General features: G+C 53.4%; 1 protein-coding gene across 1 annotated transcript; it reads left to right on the plus strand.

Annotated features, from left to right (window-relative positions):
• The first annotated feature begins 438 nt into the window (after positions 1-438).
• On the plus strand, positions 439-22,402 carry PRODH (proline dehydrogenase 1). Its single transcript, XM_075120192.1, has 14 exons — positions 439-792; positions 1,576-1,784; positions 9,679-9,713; positions 10,267-10,416; positions 10,771-10,835; positions 11,556-11,672; positions 12,825-12,904; positions 13,503-13,584; positions 15,021-15,113; positions 15,502-15,648; positions 15,937-16,112; positions 16,197-16,295; positions 17,092-17,180; positions 20,882-22,402. Exons 1-14 carry the CDS (start codon positions 469-471, stop codon positions 21,070-21,072), a joined length of 1,857 nt encoding a protein of 618 aa, XP_074976293.1. The 5' UTR covers positions 439-468; the 3' UTR covers positions 21,073-22,402.
• The last annotated feature ends 280 nt before the right edge of the window (positions 22,403-22,682 follow it).

The following is a 22,682-nucleotide window of genomic DNA, read 5'->3' on the forward strand; positions in this document are numbered from 1 at the left end:
ACCATCCTTAGGGGGCAGGTTAGGGGGGATTGGGTCACAGTCCCCAGGGGCAGGCTAGGAGTGCTTTGGGACTAGGGTGACCACCTAGCAACTATGAAAATAGGTGGGGGGTTAATGGAGGGGAAATAGGTGCCTGTATCAGACAAAGCTCACCAGGAACACAGGACTGGAGGGGACTGGAGGAGAGGGGTCATGGAGTGCAGCCCCCACCCCCCATGTAGGGCCCTTCATAACTCTGACTGTGGGTCCTGCTCTGCTGTGCCAGCTCACCAACAGGCGACAGGGGGCGCTGCAGGGAGGGGGCGGGGCTACACCCTAAGGGGGTGGAACGCTCCAGATAGTGGGCGGGGCGTGCCAGGGGCGGGGCGGGGCTACGCACTAAAGAGGCGGGGCACTCCAGGGAGGGGTGGGGGCAGAGCTCCCTCTATTTAAACCGGCTCAGGCCGGCGCGCGGCAGTCTCCCCCATCATGGCGAGCGGTGTCCGGCTTCTGGTGGTCCGCGCCGCCTACGGCCTGCACTCTCCCCGCTGCCTCCGCTCCACCGCCGCCGCCCGCCAAGAGCAGCCGGGGGAAACGCCGCCGCCGCCGCCGCCTCCTCCTCCGCCCGAGCGGGGCTCGGCGCGCAGCGAGACCGGCCCGCGGGGGACGCCCCGAGTGCAGCCGCTGCCGCCCGCCGTGCACTTCGGGGACGCGCGGGAGGCGTTTCGCAGCAAGCGCAGCGCGGAGCTGGTGCGGGCTCTGGTGGTGCTGGGGCTGTGCACGGTGGAGCCGTTGGTGGCGCGGAGTCGGCAGGTGAGCGGAACCCCGGGGCCCCGTGCGCGGGGCGGGGGGTTCGGAGCAGGCTCGCCAGGGCTCGGCTGCTGTCCCGCGGGGCTGAGCTGGGGCCGTCTTGGGAGCGGTCTGGGCCCCTCAGGGCTGCTCCTGTGGCCGCACATCTCCCGGCGCTCTGCAAAGCAAGGTGTGGGCGTCCGGGCAAGGCACAAAGCCTCAATGACACCCCCCGCGAGTCAGCTAGGGGATCCCTCGAGCCTGCCTGTGACTGATGCCTTCTGGCCTCCTTCCTCCCTTAGACGCGGGCACTGGGGTGTCTCTGGACGGGTGCTGGGAGAGGGGGTCTGGGGTCAGGTGCTGCTAGGATCTCATCTTTGGTACGATTGTCACGGTCTCACTGTCGTAGTCGTACCCCCCCCCCCCCCGGCAGCGTGTGGTCCAGTGCCTGGAGCGTGGACCGAGACCTGGGCTCCATCCTGGTGCTGGTACGGAATGGTTCTGGGACCTCGGGAAAGATCATGTGCCCTCCCTCCTTTCCCTCCTCTGTATAAATGGGGATCGTGATTTGGACCCTCTTAGTGGCTCTGAAGTGCTGTGGAGTGGCAGAGCTCTGGTGTGACCAGCACTGGCTGGAGCCTGAGGTCAGACTAATCCAGGGCCCTGCAGCTACTGGTGCATCTGGGTCTTGGCATTCCCAGAGCACTGTTTCTGAGAGTTAATGCAGAGTTGTTACCCCAGGTATGGCGGGGCAAGAAGGTGCCTGTGCTGGGGAAAGCTGTCTTACACGGGCTTTGTGTCTTGCAGCTGATGAACCTCAGCCGGAAGCTGCTGGGGCAGCAGCTGTTTGAGAAGCTGATGAAGATGACCTTCTATGGGCAGTTTGTGGCTGGCGAGGACCAAGCGGCCATCAAACCCCTGATCCAACGAAATCGTGCATTTGGGGTGGGCTCGGTGCTGGACTATAGTGTGGAGGAGGATCTGACGCCAGAGGAGGCGGAGCGTAAGGAAATGGAGTAAGCATCTGAGTGCTTCTCACTACTCGTTTGCAGATTGCAGGCAATTAAAAGCAAAGCTTTAGGCAACCTGTGCTGAGGGATGTGAATAGAATCAGAGAATATCAAGGTTGGAAGGGACCTCAGGAGGTCATCTAGTCCAACCCCCTGCTCAAAGCAGGACCAATCTGCAATTTTTGCCCCAGATCCCTAAATGCGCCCCTCAAGGATTGAACTCACAATCCTGGGTTTAACAGGCCAATGCTCAAACCACTGAGCTATCCCTCCCTGCCCTATACAACACGGCTAGTACTGCTAGACCTCCCAAAGCTTGAGATCAGAACTGGGACCACCTTTGGGGAGCTTTTGTGGTTCATGAGGGGAGCAAGAAAATAGAGCTTGGCTCTTCAAACCTCCTGATGTACAAAGGTATCCCAGGGAGTGCTGAGAGGGGGACAGAGCTAGTGTGTGGGGTGAGATGAACTAGGCAGCAGATTGTGCCCCAGTCGTGGATGCAACCTAAGGGGGAACCATCCGGTGAGGATTTTCCCTTTTTTATCTGCCTCTGTTATTCCAGGGCTGCTGCTGGCACAGGAGAAGGAATGATCTGATAGTGTGAGTTAAGCTCCTTTTTTCAGGCCTTGTTGCTCAAGCAGCCTAGTTATAAAAGGGAATGGCTGGAGCTTGTTGTGTCCATGATGAGCTTTCCTAGGGAATTGCACCCCATAATATGTGACGTCCAGGATTTGGCTGCTTCTGTTCTGTCTTCTGGTCCCTTTGCTTTCCTTTCCTGGCCTTGCTTCAGGCCCATGACAGCTTCATCATATCTGTTCTCCCTCAAACTTACCTTAAGGTTAAGATTTGAGCTGGTGACTTGGGAGACAGTTTCACGCTGTTACATGTTCACCATGGCCATTTCAAATCATTCGCTCATTCACACTGTAGTTTGTGCTGCATGGACGTGCTGACCTTGCCTTGCTGTTCTGGTCATGTTCTCCTCAGACTAGCCCATGTGTGAAAAGAGAACGTACAGTTCAGATTTCTAGCTTCCCAGGTGCTGACACTGCTCTGCTTTGGCACCAAAAAGCCACCCATCCACCCCTGCCTCCAAAGGATAGTGTAGTTGGAAAATGCTCAGTGGCACCCCTTCTGGGACATCATCCCTTCTGCTTGCCCTTTCTCAGAGACCGAAAGGTGGGGCGAAGCATTTATATGTTCCTTTTCCTGTGTGGAGAAAGGGCCTCTTTTCTGGGGTCCCAATTTGAGATGTCTTCAAAGGGTCTGATTTTTAAGAAGTGCTGAACACCCACCGTCTGTAAATTTGGTCCCTAAGCTGTCTTAGGTTGGATTTCCAAAATCACTGGTCACTTGGAAATTCAGGGCCAGTGCATGTTATGCTCAGTCAGGACCTGTGTGACCTGACATCTGATCTGTACATCCTTTTCAAACCCGGAGCCGTCTCTGCTGTGGGATCAGAGCTGCGTTTGGCAAAGCCGGGTTGTCTCTGGCCTGTGGTGCTGAATGGAACCTACACCAGTACAGCATGTGCTTTGAACCCATGTGCACGTGGTCTATGTCCTTCCCTCAGGGAGGTGGGCTCAGTGCTGCTGAATCCTCAAGCCTGGCCTGGGGCAGTTTGCTGTGACCTTGGTAGTGGGCAAGGACTAGATTACTGTGGAGCACCTGCTGCAGTTGAAGGGAAATTGTCTTCTCTGCCTGCAAGTACCTGGGACAGAATGTGCCCTTTCAAACTTGCCAACGACTTGAGCTTCTTCCTGGTAATGCAATTGGTCAATAAGGCCCATCCCCTTCAATTTGATTGGCTGTCATAGAGGCAGAGCCTTTAGGTAAGCACTGGAGCTGCCAAGTTCTGTGCTGCTTCCCAGAAGGCTCAGATTGAGTACCCCCTTCAGGCAGATCTCCTAGCTTGCCTGCCTGCCTCCGCCTGGGAGCAGGTGCAGGGATCCCTCCCCATCCTCTCGGAGGTGTCCTTGAGTTCTGCCCCAAAAGGACAATTTCTTGCAAGACTTGTGTCCCTAGATTCCTCCCAAGGTTTGTCTACGCTACAGGTTACATCCGTATAACTTGTCCCCCCTCGGTTATGAATAAGCCACCCCCCCAGCAACAAGTTACACCGACCTAAGTGCCAGTATGGACAGCAGTATGTTGTCAAGCAGAGCCTCGGAGAGGTGGATTTATTATGCTGACTGTGTTACCTGCACGCTCTAGGGCACCCACCTTTACTTAGTTCCTAGGGATCAAGGCGTACTCTTCTGTGGGTTTGCAGGACCTTTTTACCAGTGAAAGAGCCTTACACAGAAATTCTTAACCTCCCTCTGTTAACAATCACAGAGCAGAATACACATGCTAAGAATACAATGCTGTGCTCACCAATCCTGGTCACGCAGGCAGACTTTACCTGTTGGCGAGGCAAGATCGGTCTCAGCTGAGTTCTTGTTGCTGCACGTCAGGGTCGTGCATAGGATTCTAGCAGCTCTGCTCTTGGGCTGTGTCTTGGAGGTGAGTTCTTCTTCCAGGTCTTTTTTTTCTTTTTCTTTTTTTGCCCAGCCAGTCTCCTTCTTGGAACCCAGTTTATATAGTGAAACTGGAGTCCTGCTTAGCTATACCTTAACCCAGGGGTGGCCAACCTGAGCCTGAGAAGGAGCCAGAATTTACTAGTGTACATGGCCAAAGAGCCACAGTAATACATCAGCAGCCCCTGCATCAGCTCCCCCACCCTGCTCACAGCGCCTCCTGCCCACCGGCAGCCCCACCAATCAGCGCCTCCCCCACCCTCCCTGCACCTCCCAATCAGCTGTTTTGTGGCATGCAGGAGGCTCTTGGGGGAGGGGGAAGGAGTGAGGGCATGGCAGGCTCAGGGGAGGGGGTGGAGTGGGAGTAGGGTCTGTGGCAGAGCCAGGGGTTGAGCAGTGAACACCCCCTGGCACGTTGGAAAGTTGGCACCTGTGACTCCAGCCCCAGAGTCGGTGCCTATACAAAGAGCTGCATGTGGCTCCGGAGCCCCAGATCGGCCTCCCCTGCCTTAACCAATCATTTTACTAAAATGTTATGCAGTTCCTTGTCCAATCCTAACATATTGCAAAACAATTCTTTGTCTAATCATGCCCCACCACCTTAGTTGATTTAAATCTTGCAAAATTAGTTATGCAACAGACAAAGAACCAGACAGATAAACAGGGAAGCAGGGACCATAGACAAGATAAAATAATGAAGTAGAGACTTCACAACCACAACTGTTGAAGTGATTCCTTGCCAGACAGAAGACGATCAAACAAGTTTTCTTTAGGCATCTGAAGATCGGTTTCTGTATCCGGTGGTGGTGGGTACTATTAGTGCAGGAGCCTTTTGAACAGCCTGATATTACATTGTTTTAAAGTAATTTAGAGGGAACTTGAGGATGTGACCTTTCGCTTCTTGGCTCATGGCTGCTGCTCCCCTAATATGGCTGCAGACCTCACAACGGGAGAGCTCTCTCCCATTGGCATGGGGCATCTTCACCAGACAGATTGCAGCATCTATGTAGCTGCACCAGTGTAGGGCTTCTAGTGTAGACTAGAGGGTGCTTGTGTAAATCACTGAGTTGAAGTTGCCCTTATTTCCACTCTAAGCCCCTGTTTTCAGGCATTCAGAACTTTCTGAAACTTCATTTTTGGGTAAAAAGTGTCCCACCTTGACCATTATAAGAATTCCTTTTTTGTAAGCTGGAGGGAAAAAATTCAGCTGCTTGAGAACAAGGATCAGCGGGTGAGGGAAGGGGAGTGCCTTGCCAGTCATTGAGACTATGCCTGCCCAGCACACGGCAGAGCTGGCTGGGGCAGAAAGCTGAACATCAGATGGTTCTCACTGCCAAGGACATCTCCAGTGTTCTGGTGAAATTTAGTTTTGATTTGGTAAAGCCGTGACTTTTGACCACCAATAAGCTGGACGTACACAGTGCACTTGGCACAGGGGTTTATGCTAAGCTGGTAATGGTTGTGCTCTCTCTGTACGTGTGGCTAAGTGGAGTGTGCAGTGAAGAGTGTGATGGCGGAGGGAGTCCTGCTCTGCCCTGGAGCCCCACAGCTAAGGAAATTGATCTGTGTTTAGCAGTTATCAGCTGGCAATCTCTGTGCTCTTGCTGCTGTGGTGCTCAGGGCTAGACCAAGGCAAATGTTGTGGAGATATTTTTCATAAAATTCCATGCTAAATTTTTATCAGTTCACTGTGCCCATTTTTGCATCCTCTGTTTTGGAAAATGGGGAAATTGAGGCCCCAGCCATTCCCATAGAAACACTATGGCATAGTCGTCTGTGTTGGAGCAACAATGAAATGCTTTCTCCCCAGAAGAGCAGCTTCAGCTTCTGCCTCACCATGAGGCTTTCACCAAAGCAGGGTGGTCAGAATTAACCCTCCAGCCAAATCAGACTGCGTGTGGACAGTGTTTTGTAAACTGGGCTGTTTCTCTTGAGCCTGGAGCCTGGGTTAGCTTTGTGAGTTCTGGCAGAGTTCTTGATGCCGTGTAAGAAACGACCCTGATTCACCATTCCCTTGTGCACTTAGTGCATTGGGGCTGGTTGGTAGCATATCACACCCACTGCACAAGGTGCAGGGCAATGGTTGGCTGAGCCCAGAGACAGCAGAAATAGTGTCCAGCGGGTCTGGGGAACCAGTGACATCTGGAGTGTCCGTTAGACACGAGGTGGGCCTCACACAGGCGCAGCCACAGCATACTAATACTCATCATCCCCCCCACGCCCCCCCCCTTGAGAACCACACAGCAATACCAATGACTGCCCATCATCCAGCTAGCTAGGAAGTTGCAGCTGTTCCTCTTGGTGGGAACCTAGTAACCCTGATTGTCACTCAGAAACTGGATGACTGTAACTAGGAACATCAGTCTAGGCCACTTTAACTGTAGCCCATGTGTTTCATGGCAGCACCAAGGCACGTGGCACCAGAATGCCACTCCAGGTTCAAGTCACTGGCTTGGTCCTAATCTCTAAAGCCCCTGCTGGGCTGTGACCAGGCCTACAGAACACCTGGTTCTTGCTGTAACTCCAGAGACCACCGCCCTCATCATGGCCCAAACTCCAAAGCCAGCATGATGCTCTTGGCCCTGAATCGGAGGCTCTTCCAGGGTGGTCCCAGGCTGTGGGGCACTGTGCCAAGTAGATCAAAATACACTTTAGCTCTGCCTCCTTCAGAGCTGGGCTGCCCATAGGAGTTCACAAATGGGGAAGGAATTGAACCACCGTCAGCTGAGCCCTGGGAGATGAGAGGTGCTACTATCAGGTGTGTAATTCCTCCAAACCCTGCCAGACCTCCGGGCTCTGGGCTAGTCTCATCTTGTGTGCGCACGGAGCTGGCTGTTTTGGCGCAGGGTATGTTGGTGTCCCAGCAGGCTGCTTTGCACTCTGTTAAAGGGGATGTCTTTTCTCTCCTGACAAGGTTTATTCCCGTGTTGCTCCATCCCGTAAATTGTTGTAGGCAAATATTTACACAAGTCTGGGTTTGCTGCTGTGAGTTTGCTGGCTGGGACTAACTTTCCAAAAAGGACATGGGAGCTCGTCTGTTTGTTCAGTTGGGAAAAGGCTTTTCTTCTTTTTGGCTTTATTAAAATGCAAAATCCCTTCTATGAATGCACAATTCTGACCAATACTTTAAAAGCCCAGGCCAGGAACCAGAAAGCTGCACTGTATTCTAATGCGAAAGGAATGCTGAGCAGGTGGGCATGTTGACACATGAGTGCGCTCTCCCATATTAACAAATCAACAGGGAACTTCTTGCTGCTGTTCCAGTTTGTGTTTTACTCGGCCTGGCGCAGGGACACCGGGTGGGCCCGTTTCACTTCCTGCTACTTAGCCTCTAGCTGCACAGTTGCTCTTGAAAACCCCAAGGGCTGGGCTACACAGTGTACAGATGTGAAAGCACATACAGTTAAGCCAGTGCAACCCCTTAGTGTGGGCACAGGGACGCCTGCGTAAAAGGTGCTTATTCTGCTAAATGTACAGCACTGAGTGCCTTGTATGGGGATCACTGCACCTGCACTACGGAGTTGCATGGCTTGAAATGTGTCAGTCTCCAAACTGGTACACAACCGGGGTAGGCTGGCCCTAGCAAAGCCTAGTGTCTGCACGTTGAAAATTCCTTGTTTCTAGTGAAATTAAGAAATCCTCTTCACGGATGGAATCTGGGGCCTGCCACCACTAGCATGTCCCTTGCCCAGCAGTACTCGTAGGAGGACTGTGCCTTGCTGTATTACATGTCCCTTGCTCTGAGCTCTGTGGCTGCTCTCTCTAGGCAATACCTCTGTCTGTTAAATGCTGTCTCCTGACTTTTCTCTTTCAGCTTTCCCTTGGGGGGGGGGGGTTAGGAGGGGCTGGTATTTGCAGCTCTCTGGGCTTGTTTGAATTTCTGGTGTTTCCTCCGCTCACTGCCATGATCACATTAATGCACACCTGCAGCGGCAGGTGGGTTATTGCCTATACTGCTCTTGGTCTTAGTAGTGCCATTGGCCATAGCAGAGAGAATGCAGAACGCTGAGTTCAGCAAGGGGGCCCCATGCTGCTGTGCTCTCTGCAATTGGACGTCTTTGTAGCTTGTTCATATGGAATTTCATTCTGCTTCTAAACCAACCAGGACCCATTGCTGACCCCAGGGCGCCACCAGTCCTTCCCCCAGCTTCATGCTAGACCTAGCCACTTGTTTATATGCTAATCTACGTTGCCTCTGGTTTAGAGGAGAGACTCAAATTAGCAGGAGGTAGTTTTGCATGAGGGTGGTCCCTCTCGCTGTCCCTATCAAAATCCAGCCAAATGGTGCCTTCCAGCCTTGCTGACTGCTTGTGAAAGATCGTTTGCTGCATATGAGGGGACTTGCACTTTTTTAGAAAAACCTAGTAAACTAAATACAAAAAATATTAAAATTAGGGCTGTCAAGCGATTAAAAAAATTAATTGCGATAAGTCACACTGTTAAGCAATAATAGAATACCATTTATTTAAATATTTTTGGATGTTTTCTACCCTTTCAAATATATTGATTTCAATTATAACATCGAATACAAAGTGTACAGTGCTCGCTTTATATTTTTTTATTACAAATATTTGCACTGTAAAAAACAAAAGAAATAGTATATTTCAAGTCACCTAATACAAATTCTGTAGTGCAACCATTTTCTAATGAAAATTTAACTTACAAATGTAGAATTATGTACAAAACATAACTTCATTCAAAAATAAAACAATGTAAAACTTTAGAATCTACAAGTCCACTTAGTATTACTTCTTGTTCAGTCAATTGCTCAGACAAACAAGTTTGGTTACATTTACGGGAGATAATGCTGCCTGCTTCTTGTTTACAGTGTCACCTGAAAGTGAGAACAGGCGTTCACATGGCATTTTTGTAGCTCGTGTCACAAGATATTTACATGGCAGATGCACTAAAGATTCATGTCCTTTCATGCTTCCACCATCATTCTAGAGGGCATGGACACTGGGGCAACTTCGCTCTCCTCACCTATGGCAGTGTCTCCACCCCAGAGCTGGCTGCCCCGTGGGGTGGGGTAGGAATCTCCACTAACATTTTCCAAGGCACTGAAGGTCCCACTGATTTTCATGTGGCCCGGAGTGTGGGGGGTTTGCACATGACTGACTCCGATGGGCTTAGGCCCGAAGGAGGCTTTGGAAAATATCGCCTTCCCCACCAGCAAAGTGCTCTGGCCCCGGAGGCGCGTGAGAGAAGCGCTTCTATGAATGGCCATTGTCGGAGTGAAGAACAGGGAGGATGAGGGGCTTGTGGGGATCTGGCCAAACCCCAGTGGCCTTTTGGGTACAGGGAGCTGACCCATGTGAAGCCAAGAGAGCTGGTTGTGAGGGGGTTGGACTGTAGTCTCACCATCTGCTTCCTTCCTCTAGGTCCTGTACCTCTGTATCTGAGAAGGAGATGGGGGGTGAGTGATGCAACCGCTCCTCACACAGCCTAGTTGGATGCTAATCTATTGAGACTCTGGCCCAGACCATCCTCCCCAACATGCTCCAGGGCTCTGGCCCTCACCCTTGCCTGGGGCATGATGGCCAATTGTACCTTGATATGTTCGTAAACTGTGAAAACCCAGGCATAGACTGTGTTTAAAGTGCTCCGGGGGAGCCTCGGCTCGTGGGGGTCTCAGATTGCTACGGTCCGTCAGCTGCTCAGTTCTCACATAGGTATTAAGACTGGAACATCTAATCTGTGTTTGTGCATAGCACAGGCCAGGGAATCCCACCCCATGAGTCCTGCCTCCAGCCCATTGGCTTGTGGCTGAGCTAGAGCAGATCTTCTAGAAGGACCTCGATCCAATGAAAATCTAGCCTTGGGACTTTCTCCTAGGGCCTGAGAGATCCCCAGAGGCTTGGGCTGATGGGAATGGTAAGAGTAAGGGGGTTTGTTCCAGGGACATGTGGCTGTTTGCGATCTCCCCCGCTCTGCCGTGTCTGCAGCACGCTCCCCCTACCTGTCCCCAGGTGCCGCCCAGAGAGAGAAGCAGTACCGTGCGCATCGGGAGTTTGGGGATCGCCGGGACAAGGTCATCAGTGCCCGCACCTACTTCTATGCAGACGAAACAAAGTGTGACCAGCACATGGACATGTTCCTGCGCTGTATCGAGGCCTCAGGTAGGTGCCCTGCATGTGCCACCCCCAGAGTGCCCCTGTGTCTGCTGTTCCTGACTGTCCCTCTGGGAGCACCTGGCAGTGTGCCCCTCCCCCAACAGGCTGCATAGTCACCCCCGGGCCATGGCTCTCCAGGTGCCCTCCTGCTGCAACTGTCAGCGCTGTGTGGCTTGCTGCAGAGGCCAGGGGCTGCTGCAGTCTCTGGAGGGTATCCAGCAGGGGCGAAGGACAGATCTGCCAGCTCAGATTGGCTTTCTCAATTCCTCCCCCTCTCCAGATTCCCCTGAACTGCTTTCCTTTACTTGCCCTGGAGTTATGGATGCTGCAGTCACCTCAGCTCTCTCCTGCTTTGTTTAGGTAGCAGCTCCGAGGACAGCTTTTCGGCCATTAAGCTGACTGCTTTAGGAAGGCCTCAGTTCCTGGTGAGTGACTTTTGGTGCCAGGGCTCACACGATGGCAGAGGGAGAGGCAGGGAGGAGGGGTGCTCAGGCTGAGACAGGCTCTGGGAGTTACTTGGAGACTGTTCCAGGTGGCAGGAGCTGCAGAGGAGGTGGCTCTGGCGTGTGAAAGGACGGCAGCCCCTAATGCTGGATGAGGGCTTTGGGACCAAATCTGCCTCACTACTCTCCTCGCAGGCAGCACCCCGCCACTTGGGCTCAGTGCAGCGAGCTGGGTGCCAAGCAGGATGGTCCCTCCTGTCGGGTCCATGCCAGGCACATGCTTATGGATTGTGTCTGTCAGTGATGCTCAGTAGACTCCCTGGGGAGACCAGTGCCCTGATCAGGGCAGCAGCTTGGGCCGTAGTCCATTCCTAGAGAGTCAGAGCTCCTATCTGATGTAGAAGGGCCTGAGTTTGCCTCTTGCTTTGAGGATGGAGATCTGGCTAAATGCTGGGCTATCTCACTGGGACCCCTGCCTAGTGTCAGCGTTAGGGGCCTTGATCTTTACTAGGAGGGGCCTGGGGTAGTGGGAGGTGCCAGCACTGTCCTGTTTGGGGCCCAGCAGGGCCAGTCCTGCTTACTTGGCGTGGCAGAGTGCCCAGCTGGGTGGATAGTGTCCCTAGGGTACAATCACGGCGGTGGGTCTGAGCCATCCCCACTGGGGAGAGGAGGGGGAGCTCACCCTGCAGTTTGCTCCCCCAGCTGCAGTTCTCGGAGGTGCTGATGAAGTGGAGGAGGTTCTTTCACCAGATGGCAGCAGAGCAGGGCAAGGCCGGGCTGGCTGTGGTGGAGACTAAGCTGGAGGTGAAGAAGTTGCAGGTGAGCTGGGCACAGCGCTCCCAAAGGAGCTGTCTTCCCCACTCTGCCCCATGGGCATCTGTGCTGCTCATGCCCTGGCTGCATCACCCTCCTGGGGGACTGCACCCCCACATTTCTCTGGGGGTTGTGAAATGCTTTGGGGCCTTGGGTCAAAGCACTGGGGAGGGCTGAGTTGCTAGAGAGAGTTCTTTCCCAGGTGTCTGGCTGGTGGGTCTTGCCCATGTGCTCAGGGTCTAACTGATCACCATATTTGGGGATCGAAGGAATTTTCCCTGAGATCAGATTGGCAGAGACCCTGCGGTTTTTTGCCTTCCCCTGCAGCATGGGCATGGGTCATCAGTTGGCTTGAACTTGTGCAAATGCTGGATTGTTTGTAACTTGAAGTCTTTAGACCCTGATTTGCGGACTTCAGTCACTCAGCCAGCAGTGCGGGGTCTATTACAGGAGTGGGTGGGGGAGGTTCTTTGCCCTGCAACGTGCAGGACCTCAGACTCTATGTTCAGGATGGTCCCTTCTGGCCTTAAAGTCAGAGTCTGGGAGGAGCATTGTTCTGGTTCCATGCTCAGTGAGCGGAAGAGCATGATGCAGCAGTCAGTATAATCTGCGCCCTATTGCTCCCTATCCAAGCAGGCTCATTTCTGTGCATTTCCCCCAGTCCTTCCCCTGGGCTGCGGTTGCACTGTAATCCCCATTCCCCTTCATCGGTCCCAGTGCACTGTAAATCTTTTGAGATTTATTGTTGCCCCTTCGAGGCAGAGCAATGCGGGGAGCCCCTCTTGGCCGGTACCTGTGAGGTCTGTCCCAGGTGCTGGTGCATGTACCTGCATAGCTCCTGCAGTAGCCCTCTTGCAGCCATGAGGCTAGTGCTCCCTTCTCTCCCAGGAACTTCTCAGCAGCAAGGGAGAACCCCTGGGAAGCTCCAAGTGGCTGTTTGGTACCACTGAGCCCACGGGGGCTGTCTGCATCTCAGCCACCTGGCGTTGTGGTGGGCAGGGACTGGCAGTCCAACCCCAGCCATCGTCTCGAAGCAGGGTCATGGCTCAGGGCAGAGTCCAGGCCTGCAGTGCGAAGGCAGCAGGGCTGCTGCTCACTGCAGTGTTTGGGGACAGCAGGTGGCAGCAGGGACTCTGACTTGCTCCTTTCTCATTGCAGGAGACCCTGGCAAACCTTGGGATTGTGACCAAGGCAGAGAGCCAGCACTGGTTCACGGGCGAGGACCTGGGCATGTCTGGGTGAGCTCCCTGCTGGGCCACAGCCAGCCTGACCCTCTGGCCTTCCTGGAACATGCTGCAGAGTGGGGGGGGGGGGGGGGTGCTACGGAAAGGAGCATGGGGAGGGGTCCCAAAGGCTTCCATTTCAGCCAGTGTGTGTACTGTCAGAGGGACTGGGGTAGGAGGTGGAGAGGGCAGCTTCCCAATTCTAGAGCAATGGCTCAGGGCAGGGGTCCTGGGAGAGGCTGCCTTTCTCAGAGGCCAGGGAGCTGCACTGGGAAGGGGTAAAAAGTGGTGGTGGCCATGTTTGTTGTGGGCATTTTGAGGGGCGTGTTAGTTCTCGGAGCCATAGCTGGCTCAGGTGGAAGAGTTTGACTGGGTAAGTACCCAGAGTTGCCATGCTGATCCTGCTGCTCTGCCAGGCCCCTGGTGACCAAGGAAAATCCCAGTGCTGGGATCTACACCCAGGGAGCTCTGCTGAAATCCTCCCCAGTTGGGTCAGGACAGGCAGCAGTGGGCTCTGGGTCACTGATCCATCCCAACTAGTGAGGAAGTTGCCAGTGCACCCCTTGGGGAGTTTGCTTGGAGCTGGCGCTAACGAGAGTCTTTCTGGCTGCAGCACCGTGGACTTGCTGGACTGGAACAGCCTGATTGACAGCCGAACAAAACTCTCCAAGCTGCTGCTCATCCCAAACATGAAGGTGGGTGAGTGGCACTATTTTGGCCCAGGGAGAGGCCCCAAGGGAATCCTCCTGAGCAGTAGAGCTCACCCCAGGTAATGGCACGGAACACTGCAGCTGGAGAGTTTCCCTGGTACCATACCTTCCAATGTTTTAGAACTGACTGGCTAAAACTTCCAAGTAACCGGGATCAGCCAGTCACATGCGAGGTGCTTCCTGTCAGGTACTTCATCCTGATACTCGTCTGATCCCTTGATTGCATCCCATTGCTTCTACGTACACCATGCACCATAAAGAATTCTCTCCCCTTGGGGTCTGCACCCTTCAGCCCTGGGTTACCCTCTTTCTTGAACTGGATGGGGAGATGACTGGTCAGATGCACATGGTGGAGCTCCTTTAACACGAGTGTATGCAAGTGAACTCCCAGGCTAAGCAGAGCCCTGTGTGGGAGCAGGTCAGGGGGAGGGGTGGCTAGAATCCATCTGCCCTGGGTGGGGAAGACTCCAGGGTCCTGGCTGAGGCATTCCTGCCTCTTGGGGATCCAGCGCCAGCAGTTCAGAGCTGTAGCAGCGCTGCAGTACCCCCTCGTGGCTGGGCTGGGAGCTGGGCCCTGCGGGTGTCGGCAGCCGAGCTGTGCTCTAATCTGCTCTTTCCAGACAACAAGGTGGGGTGGGGTGGGGAGGGTAGACCAGCCTGGGCATCCGCCTCAACCCCACCTCTGCACAGCCCAGTGCTGCTGTGCTGGCCTGAGCAGAGAAATGGGTTGGACTCTCACCAGGCTGTCTCAGCCAGGCCTGTCAGTGGAGCCGTTCCCCTGGCATGGAACTAGGGCAAGTTCTGGGTTAGGGGTGCAAGCATTCTCCTCTCTCAAACAGCTTCTTCGGGGGGCTCCTCAGATAGAAGGGCTCCATCCTGCTTCCCAGGCCCTGCCGGGCCAGCAGCTGCCATTACCCCAGTCGCCTAACCCTCTACACCAGGGATTCACAAACTGGGTGTCACACTCAGAGGCTTGCTTTGTGAAAGCGGTCACCAATACAAAAGTTTGAGAGCCACTGCTCTACACCCCTTCTGTAACATCTGGGGAGCAGCAGCTCCGGCTCCCAGTCTAAGGTGGCTGGTGCACAGGGTTGGTGAATGGGGCTGGGGGGATGCCCCTTAGAGTCTGGAGCATGCTGGTACTCCTACTCCTTGGAACCTGATCCCAGCTTGGGCCCCCCCTGCACTTTGATGCAGAGAGTTCAGCACACAGTGCTTGTCCCACATGCCTGCGTCCCACGTGTGTAAATGGGGAGGGAGTGAATAGCTGCATGGGCTCTCAGGGTTAGCGCTTGTCCAGAGGCCTTGTGTCATGTCCTGCTCTGCACCTTGGGTGAGGGAGGGAAGGCTTATGGTCTGTAATGTCCAAGCTGTGGCCGCGGGGGCATAGCACTGAGGCTGTCTGGTGCTTCTCCTTTCAGACCGGCCAGTTGGAGCCCCTGCTCTCGCGCTTCACCGAAGAGGAAGACCTGCAGATGAAGCGAATGTTGCAGAGGATGGACATCCTGGCCACGGTTAGGAGCAGCCCTGCCTGGACTGTCATGGGGGTCTTTGTGGGAAGTTTCCAAGCCGGGGTGAGGTAGAGTGGGCCCTGACCTCAGGGTGAGGGAGATGGACCTGCTCACCCATGACCCAGCATGGCCTTGGTGCCAGAAGCGTTTTGGGTGAGCCCCAGATTGTAAGCCCTGCTCTCTGTGGCCTGTACGCTGCTGTGCTAGGGTCACAGGGCTCTTCCAGCAGGTGTTCCCTGGAGGCATTGGCATGCAGGGGTGAGTGCTGCCATCTGCAGGACCCCTGCAGTACTACACAGCAGTGGGCTCAGCATTGGCCCTGCAGACTCCACCTGGACAGAACCTAGTCACTGCTTGTGGCCTGACCTGAGGAGTGTCCTTCCCCCTGCAGAGAGCCCTGGAGCTGGGAGTGAGGCTGATGGTGGACGCTGAGCAGACTTACTTCCAGCCAGCCATCAGCCGGCTCACCCTGGAGATGCAGCGCAAGTTCAACATGGAGAAGGCAGTCATATTTAACACCTTCCAGTGCTACCTGAAGGTGAGAGTCTGGCCAGTGCCACCTGCGGGCAGGGGATCTAGGGCCCAGCCGTGTGCGGGGTGCAGCCTGCATGCCTGAAGGGCCCCGGATGCAGTGGTGACGGTAGTGCTCCAAGCAGTGGTGGCAGGCACTGGGATGGAGATAGGTCGTGCTGCAGGAGGGGATGCTTCAGTGCCAGTTTGTGCAAGCAGCCCTGTCTCAGGGCAGAGCTACTCCAGGAGCAGGCGTGGAGCCTTGCTCCCCAGACAGCATTTCAGTGGATGTCACCGCTCCGTCTTTCCACTGCAGGAGGCATACGACAACGTGACGATGGATATGGAGCTCTCTCACCGTGAGGGCTGGCACTTTGGGGCCAAGCTGGTCAGAGGCGCATACATGGAGCAAGAGCAGGCTCGAGCTGCCCAAGTCGGCTACGAGGATCTCCTCAACCCTACGTATGAAGAGACCAGCAAGATGTACAAGAGGTAGGAGGGCCCGAGCTGGGATGCCGGGGTGAGGAGGTGGTGCCCTGGGCACTTCCCTGGGCCCACGTGTGATCTGTCCTGCAGGTGCCTGGACTACGTTCTCAAGGAGATAAAGTACAGCCGGAAAGTCAGTATGATGGTGGCATCGCACAACGAGGACACAGTGAAGTTCGTCCTTCGCAGGTAGGGCACTGATGTGGCAGCGTGGCAAGAGCCGTGGGTGCCAGGCCTCAAATAGCAGTGGGAGACGGTGCTGCAGCAGAGCAGCTATGTGGGAGCCTAGCGTGGGGCTAGCAGGGGCTGCTGCAAGAAGGGATTGAGAGGTGGCAGCAGAACTGTGTGGGTGACGTTTGCACAGCATCTGACTGCACTAGGAATGGTGGCTGGCCATAGCTGGGGAAAGAGGCTGGAAGGGAGGGGGCCTGTGCATGGTCTGGAATTGAATTAATGTACCTTCCTGTTTTGTTAGGAGAATAGCCCCAGGGCTGCAATTGAATTGGGGCCCTTGGGGGTCTGGCAAATAGGAGATCAGACACTGGCAGAAGCCACTTTCAGGAAGGGACTTGCTTGCTCTGTGGTGACCTTTCTGGCCTGCAGGTGTAAATGTGTTCGCTCACACCAGTGCTGAATACCAGACTCCTGGGTTTTTGTATCACTGGGCGTATGAAGGCTAGCGGCCAGACAAAGATATGCTGTAAACTGTTGGATACAGCACTGTGTGCTGGGCAAGGGCATGCAGTGATTCCAGGGAAGAGCTGTGCCCGGCACTTTGAGGGGATGGGCACTAGTTACCCAACTCTGCTGTGCTTCTCTTGCAGTCTACTTTTTTACTCTATGGGAAGTTAATTTAGGCCTGTGGGCAATAGATCTCTGAAAAAGGAGCAGGATTCTCATGGTCCCTCCAGCTCACTGTCAGTCCTTCTAGTGTAGTGTTTCCTGCTGGGCATCTCCTGGTGTGACTCTGGTGATTCCATTACAGAATGGCAGAGCTTGGCATTCATCCCTCTGAGAAAAAGGTGTACTTTGGGCAGCTGCTGGGCATGTGTGACCAGATCACCTTCCCTCTGGGTAAGTGTCTGGTGTATTCCTCTGGGCGCCCAAGATGGGGAAGGGGTTGCTGTGCTGCTTTCAGTCAGTGAGTAGAGATCCATCTGGCTGATCTTTTTTTTAAAAAAAAAAAAAAGGCCTTGAACAAGATCTTTCATGCATGATTACTAGAGACGAGTCATGAGGTAGGAGGCTAGGTGTTATCATGGATCAGAAACTGGCTGAGAGGAAAAACAGGAGGAATACATCGCTTTTGTCATGGCCAAAAGTTAAAGAGCAGGTGCCAGAAGGCTGTGTGTAAGGAGCAGGGTTTAGTGATCTGGGAAAGGGACGAGTAGTGAAGTGATGCAATTGGCAGAGGATGTAACTTAGGTTAGTCAGTCCAACATGGGCACGGCAGCACTTCTGAGGGGCCTAGCCAGGCAAGAGGGCAGCTCAATGCTGAGCAGTGCAGGAGAGGACACAATTAATAGCTTGTGCACAACCTTGCCACATTGTAACTGTGTGAACTCAGGACAGGGACCGGCACATGTGTCCAGCTTACTGAAGATCTGCTCACTGCATGGTTGTGGTCAAGTCAAACAAACAAGATGTTAAGCTACATAAGAAACAGGACTGACAATATAGTCATAATGCTATTCTACAAATCAGTGGTTGGTGCACATCTGGATCCTGTGTACTGTACCTTTCACCCTATCTCAAAGGATGTTGCACAATTAGAGGGGGCTCAGAGACAAGTGACAATGACCAGAGGCAGGAAAAGCTCTTGGATGAAGAGATGGAGAAGACCGGCACTGGTCTCCTTTGAAAGGAGATACATAAGCCATATGATAGAAGTATATAAAATGGCGGATCTGGAAGGGAGATCATGTGCTTGTCCTCTGTCTTAGCACAAGAGCAAGGAACATCCAATGACATTGGAAGGTGAAAAATTCAAAGAATAGAAAAATGTTTTCATTCTAGGTGTAACGAGACTGTGGAACTCACTGCCAGTGTATTATTAAGGCAGAGAACTAGCCACATTCAAAGGCTATTGGACACTTCTATGGGTAACAAATAGCTCGAGGAGTTAAATGCAATTTAAAAAGCTCAAGAAAAGACATCAATCCTCCTGCTTCTGGGTTGGAGCCCACTAACTACTGGAGGTCAGAAGGGGACTCCCCTGGGGCAGGTGACTATCCCATCACTACCTATTGTGAGATGTCTTGCACCTTGCCCTGAAGCAGGATACTGGCCTAGTGGGCCATAGTGCTGACCCAGTCTGGCAATACCTGTGTGCACACAGGCCTGGCTGCAGGAGCTCTGATGCACCTTCACGGTGGACCCGCTGGCTGCTCTTAGTCACTAAGGCTTGTGGGACAACTGGAAGAGCTGAGTCAAGTGGTTTCTTCTCCTTGGCCTGTGTAAGTAGCCATGGCATCAGATCCCATCCTGCACAGAAGTCTCCCCGCATATTCTGCTGACACATGCATGTTGGTACTTGCCAGCATTCCTCTGCTATGCCTAACAGGAAGGGGTAGAAACATGTGCATGATGCTGTGGCTACTGTGGAACTAAATTGACATGGGAATGTCTTGTGGGTGGAGTTGTGGTGTGGTCTGCCTATGGCACTGTGCAGAGCTGCCCAGCGCTGCCCCACCCTTGCTTTAGTGACTTGTAGGACATCGCTGTTCTAGCTGCCTGGGCTGGCGTGAATGAGGAGTGCTGAGGCACCCAGTAACTGTTCACATGCCTGTCACTAGCGCAGTGGTGGTGCTGGGCTGTTACTCCTCACCCCGCTGGAGTCACAGCAGTTTCCTTGGCAAGCTGAGGGTGGCTTGGCCTCTCCGGTCTCCTTCAGCCAAGTCACTGGCCCGCTGGCTGGAAAAAATCATGTTTGTCATAATTTGGGTATTCTTGGTTGAGTGCTTCTTGAATTGGCCCAACCCTCCCTGCTTCTGGGGTTTCCCACCGTTTCCTCCTGTGACACCAGCCACTTCTCTCTCTCTCTCTCTCTTCCCCAAGCTCAGGGGAATTCCCAGTTCTCCCCCACCCCTACCTTTTTCAAGGGGATCCTTTTTTTAAGGGGATCTTATGTGCCTCATACTGCTGAATGTTTGACATGTTCTCTGGCTCATCTTCCTCAGCTCTGCTTCATGGGAGAGTCACTTAGGTTCAGACTGGAGTCTGAACCTTTCTCTCTTGAGTCATAGAATCATAGAATAATAGAGTTGGAAGGGACCTCTGGAGGCCATCCAGTCCAACCCCCTGCCCAGAGCAGGACCAATCCCAACTAAATCATCCCAGCCAGGGCTTTGTCAAGCCTGACCTTAAAAACTTCTAAGGAAGGAGATTCCACCACCTCCCTAGGTAACGCATTCCAGTGTTTCACCACCCTTCTAGTGAAAAAGTTTTCCTAATATCCAACCTAAACCTCCCCCACTGCAACTTGAGACCATTAGTCCTTGTCCTGTCATCTGCTATCACTGAGAATAGTCTAGATCCATCCTCTTTGGAACCCCCTTTCAGGTAGTTGAAAGCAACTATCAAATCCCCCCTCATTCTTCTCTTCTGCAGACTAAACAATCCCAGTTCCCTCAACCTCTCCTCATAAGCCATGTGTTCCAGACCCCTAATCATTTTTGTTGCCCTTCGCTGGACTCTCTCCAATTTCTCCACATCCTTCTTGTAGTGTGGGGCCCAAAACTGGACACAGTACTCCAGATGAGGCCTCACCAATGTCGAATAGAGGGGAACGATCACGTCCCTCGATCTGCTGGCAATGCCCCTACATATACATCCCAAAATGCCATTGGCCTTCTTGGCAACAAGGGCACACTGTTGACTCATATCCAGCTTCTCGTCCACTGTAACCCCATGGTCCTTCTCTGCAGAACTGCTGCCTAGCCATTCGGTCCCTAGTCTGTAGCAGTGCATGGGATTCTTCCGTCCTAAGTGCAGGACTCTGCACTTGTCCTTGTTGAACCTCATCAGATTTCTTTTGGCCCAATCCTCCAATTTGTCTAGGTCCCTCTGTATCCTATCCCTACCCTCCAGCGTATCTACCACTCCTCCCAGTTTGGTGTCATCCGCAAACTTGCTGAGGGTGCAATCCACACCATCCTCCAGATCATTAATGAAAATATTGAACAAAACTGGCCCCAGGACCGACCCTTGGGGCACTCCGCTAGATACCGGCTGCCAACTAGACATGGAGCCATTGATCACTGCCCGTTGAGTCCCTTTGTTGGTACCTTCTAAGCATTTCCAGAATTGTTCTTCCGCCCCTGTGGCACCTTGGGGCTGCTCTTGCTCCTCACTACACCCCGTCTTGAGGTCTCTGCAAATCTCTACTTGAAGCATGAAAGGGTTCAATGTGCCACTGTCACCACTGTAGTAAACGTGGTGGGGTGTAACAAAGAAATGAGAAGAAATGGTGTTAGCAGATTATGTAGGGTGACTTTTTTTCTGTTGGGCTGGGAAAGTGCTGCCTTGAGGCCAGGGTGCAAATTCCTTTGCTTGAGAGGTTAAAATGAGTGCTCTCTGCACTGAGTAACTTTCCAGAGGCCACAGAGGTGGTCTGGAATTGCACCTGGAAAATGCTTCTAAAGTCTTGCTCTGGGAGGCCAGATCCTGAGCTGGTGTGAACTGGTATCTCAGCAGTCGATGGAGTGGGATTGATTTGCACTAGCAGAGATTCCTGCCCACTGTATCCTGTAAGTTACCTTGATTTCTCTCCTCAGGGCAAGCAGGTTATCCAGTCTACAAATACGTTCCCTACGGCCCTGTGAACGAAGTGTTGCCATACCTGTCCAGAAGGGCTCTGGAAAACAGGGGCTTCATGAAGAGAGCCAAACGCGAGAGGGAGCTCCTCTGGAGTGAGTTGAAGAGAAGACTGATCACTGGCAGCCTTTTCTGTAATCCAAGCCACTAACCTGTCCTGCCTTGGGCTGGGATATAGAAGTAGAACTGCTGTCATGCGGCGGCAAATATCCCAGACTGGCAGACCTAGTGGCTTTTTAATAGAACTGCTGCTGTTTTTCTCCAAGTACCCTTCTCCACCAATCTCAGTCCTCTGCAAAGACACTCTCTAGTGCATTAATATCTGACCTGCACCAGTGACCCTCCAATAAACATCTCTGCTGCAGGCCCATGTCACTGCCCCTGCTGTGGGATGGTTCAGCAGCAGCTGTTTCCTTAAGTTAGATGCAGTTAAATGTTGTCCTAGGACATCATTGCCTTTCTGGGATTTAATACAACTGCAGATGGGCCCCTAGTTAAAGGCAGGGCTCTGGGAGAGAGCAGCCATAGGTGTAAAACAGTGGGAGACTCAATCATGTCCCTGCAAGTCATAGCCACCTGCTTGTGACTCCATCCAACTTCCTGGTGCTGGCATGATCACATTCCTGGCTCCTAGGAGGATGGATGGCATGCCCCAGGGCTCAAAGGTTAAGTCATCGGAAAGCAGTTATAGCTTGGCACCCCCACTAGCTCTCCAGGGTGGGGTGAAGATGGTGAGAACTGGGTGTTCATACTGTAGTGGGAGGTTCCATCCAGGCAGCTCTGGGGCCTGCACATTGCTAGGGGTTACTTAAATCTTGAATTGTGCCCTCACGTGGCGGGTGTCCCTAGTTTACAGATAGGGAAACTGAGGCACAGAATGATTGTGACTGGTCTGAGGTCACACGGGAAGGAAGTCTAGTAGAGCCAGGAATGATTCTCACGCTTGTGCCTTTATCACACCCTTTCCTGCCCCACCTCCATGCCCTCACCAGCCAAAGCCTGTAGCCCTGACACTTGATGCTGGTCACTAGAGCCCAGGGCCTGCCTAGCTGATGGAGTGTGTAGGGTGGGGGGAGATTGGTGAGAAACAGTAGCAGAGCATGCCAGTGGGGTAATGCCTCTCCAAGCTGCTGCTCAACCTATCTGTGAACAGAGTCTGGGGGCCAGCACGGCTGGTCTCTGATGCACAGACTGCACACAGCCAGCCTCTGGCAGCTCTTCCCTTGTCCTGCAGCTGAAGGAGGAAGGGTGGGGTGCTGACTGCAACACAAGGGGAAGCACCTGTGCTGGGAATGAGGTTAAATTGGGCGGGGGGATTCAGGGAGGGGAGGGGGAATGTGCTGCTTTAGAACAGAACTGTGTTTTTTATAAGTGGCCCAGCTGTCTGCACCGCTGGGTTTTCTTGGATTTGTAGCTGGCTGCGGTGACACCCTGGGTTTGAAAAAAGAACTGTGCATGTATTAAATCTACCAATGTTCCCAGACCAGCATCAGTGCTGTTTGTCAGGCCCGTGAGCCTGGGCCCCAGGGGAGAAGGACCTGCCCCTCAGCAGTCCTGGCCTGGGCTAGCACAGTCATGTTAGATGAGTACTGTTGAGTACCTCTTAGCAATCTGCTCTGAGCCTTCATCCTCAGCCCCAAAGCGAGTAGCAAAGAGGGCAGGGAATAAAATGCAGGCTGCTTTTGGAGGAGGGAAAAATTCGGGAGCCAGGGTCTTGTGCGACTCCAAGCTGGGTAGATGGAAGGGCCCTAAACTTTCAAA

Source organism: Caretta caretta, chromosome 15 (assembly GCF_965140235.1).
Source record: "Caretta caretta isolate rCarCar2 chromosome 15, rCarCar1.hap1, whole genome shotgun sequence".
NCBI lineage: Eukaryota > Metazoa > Chordata > Testudines > Cheloniidae > Caretta > Caretta caretta.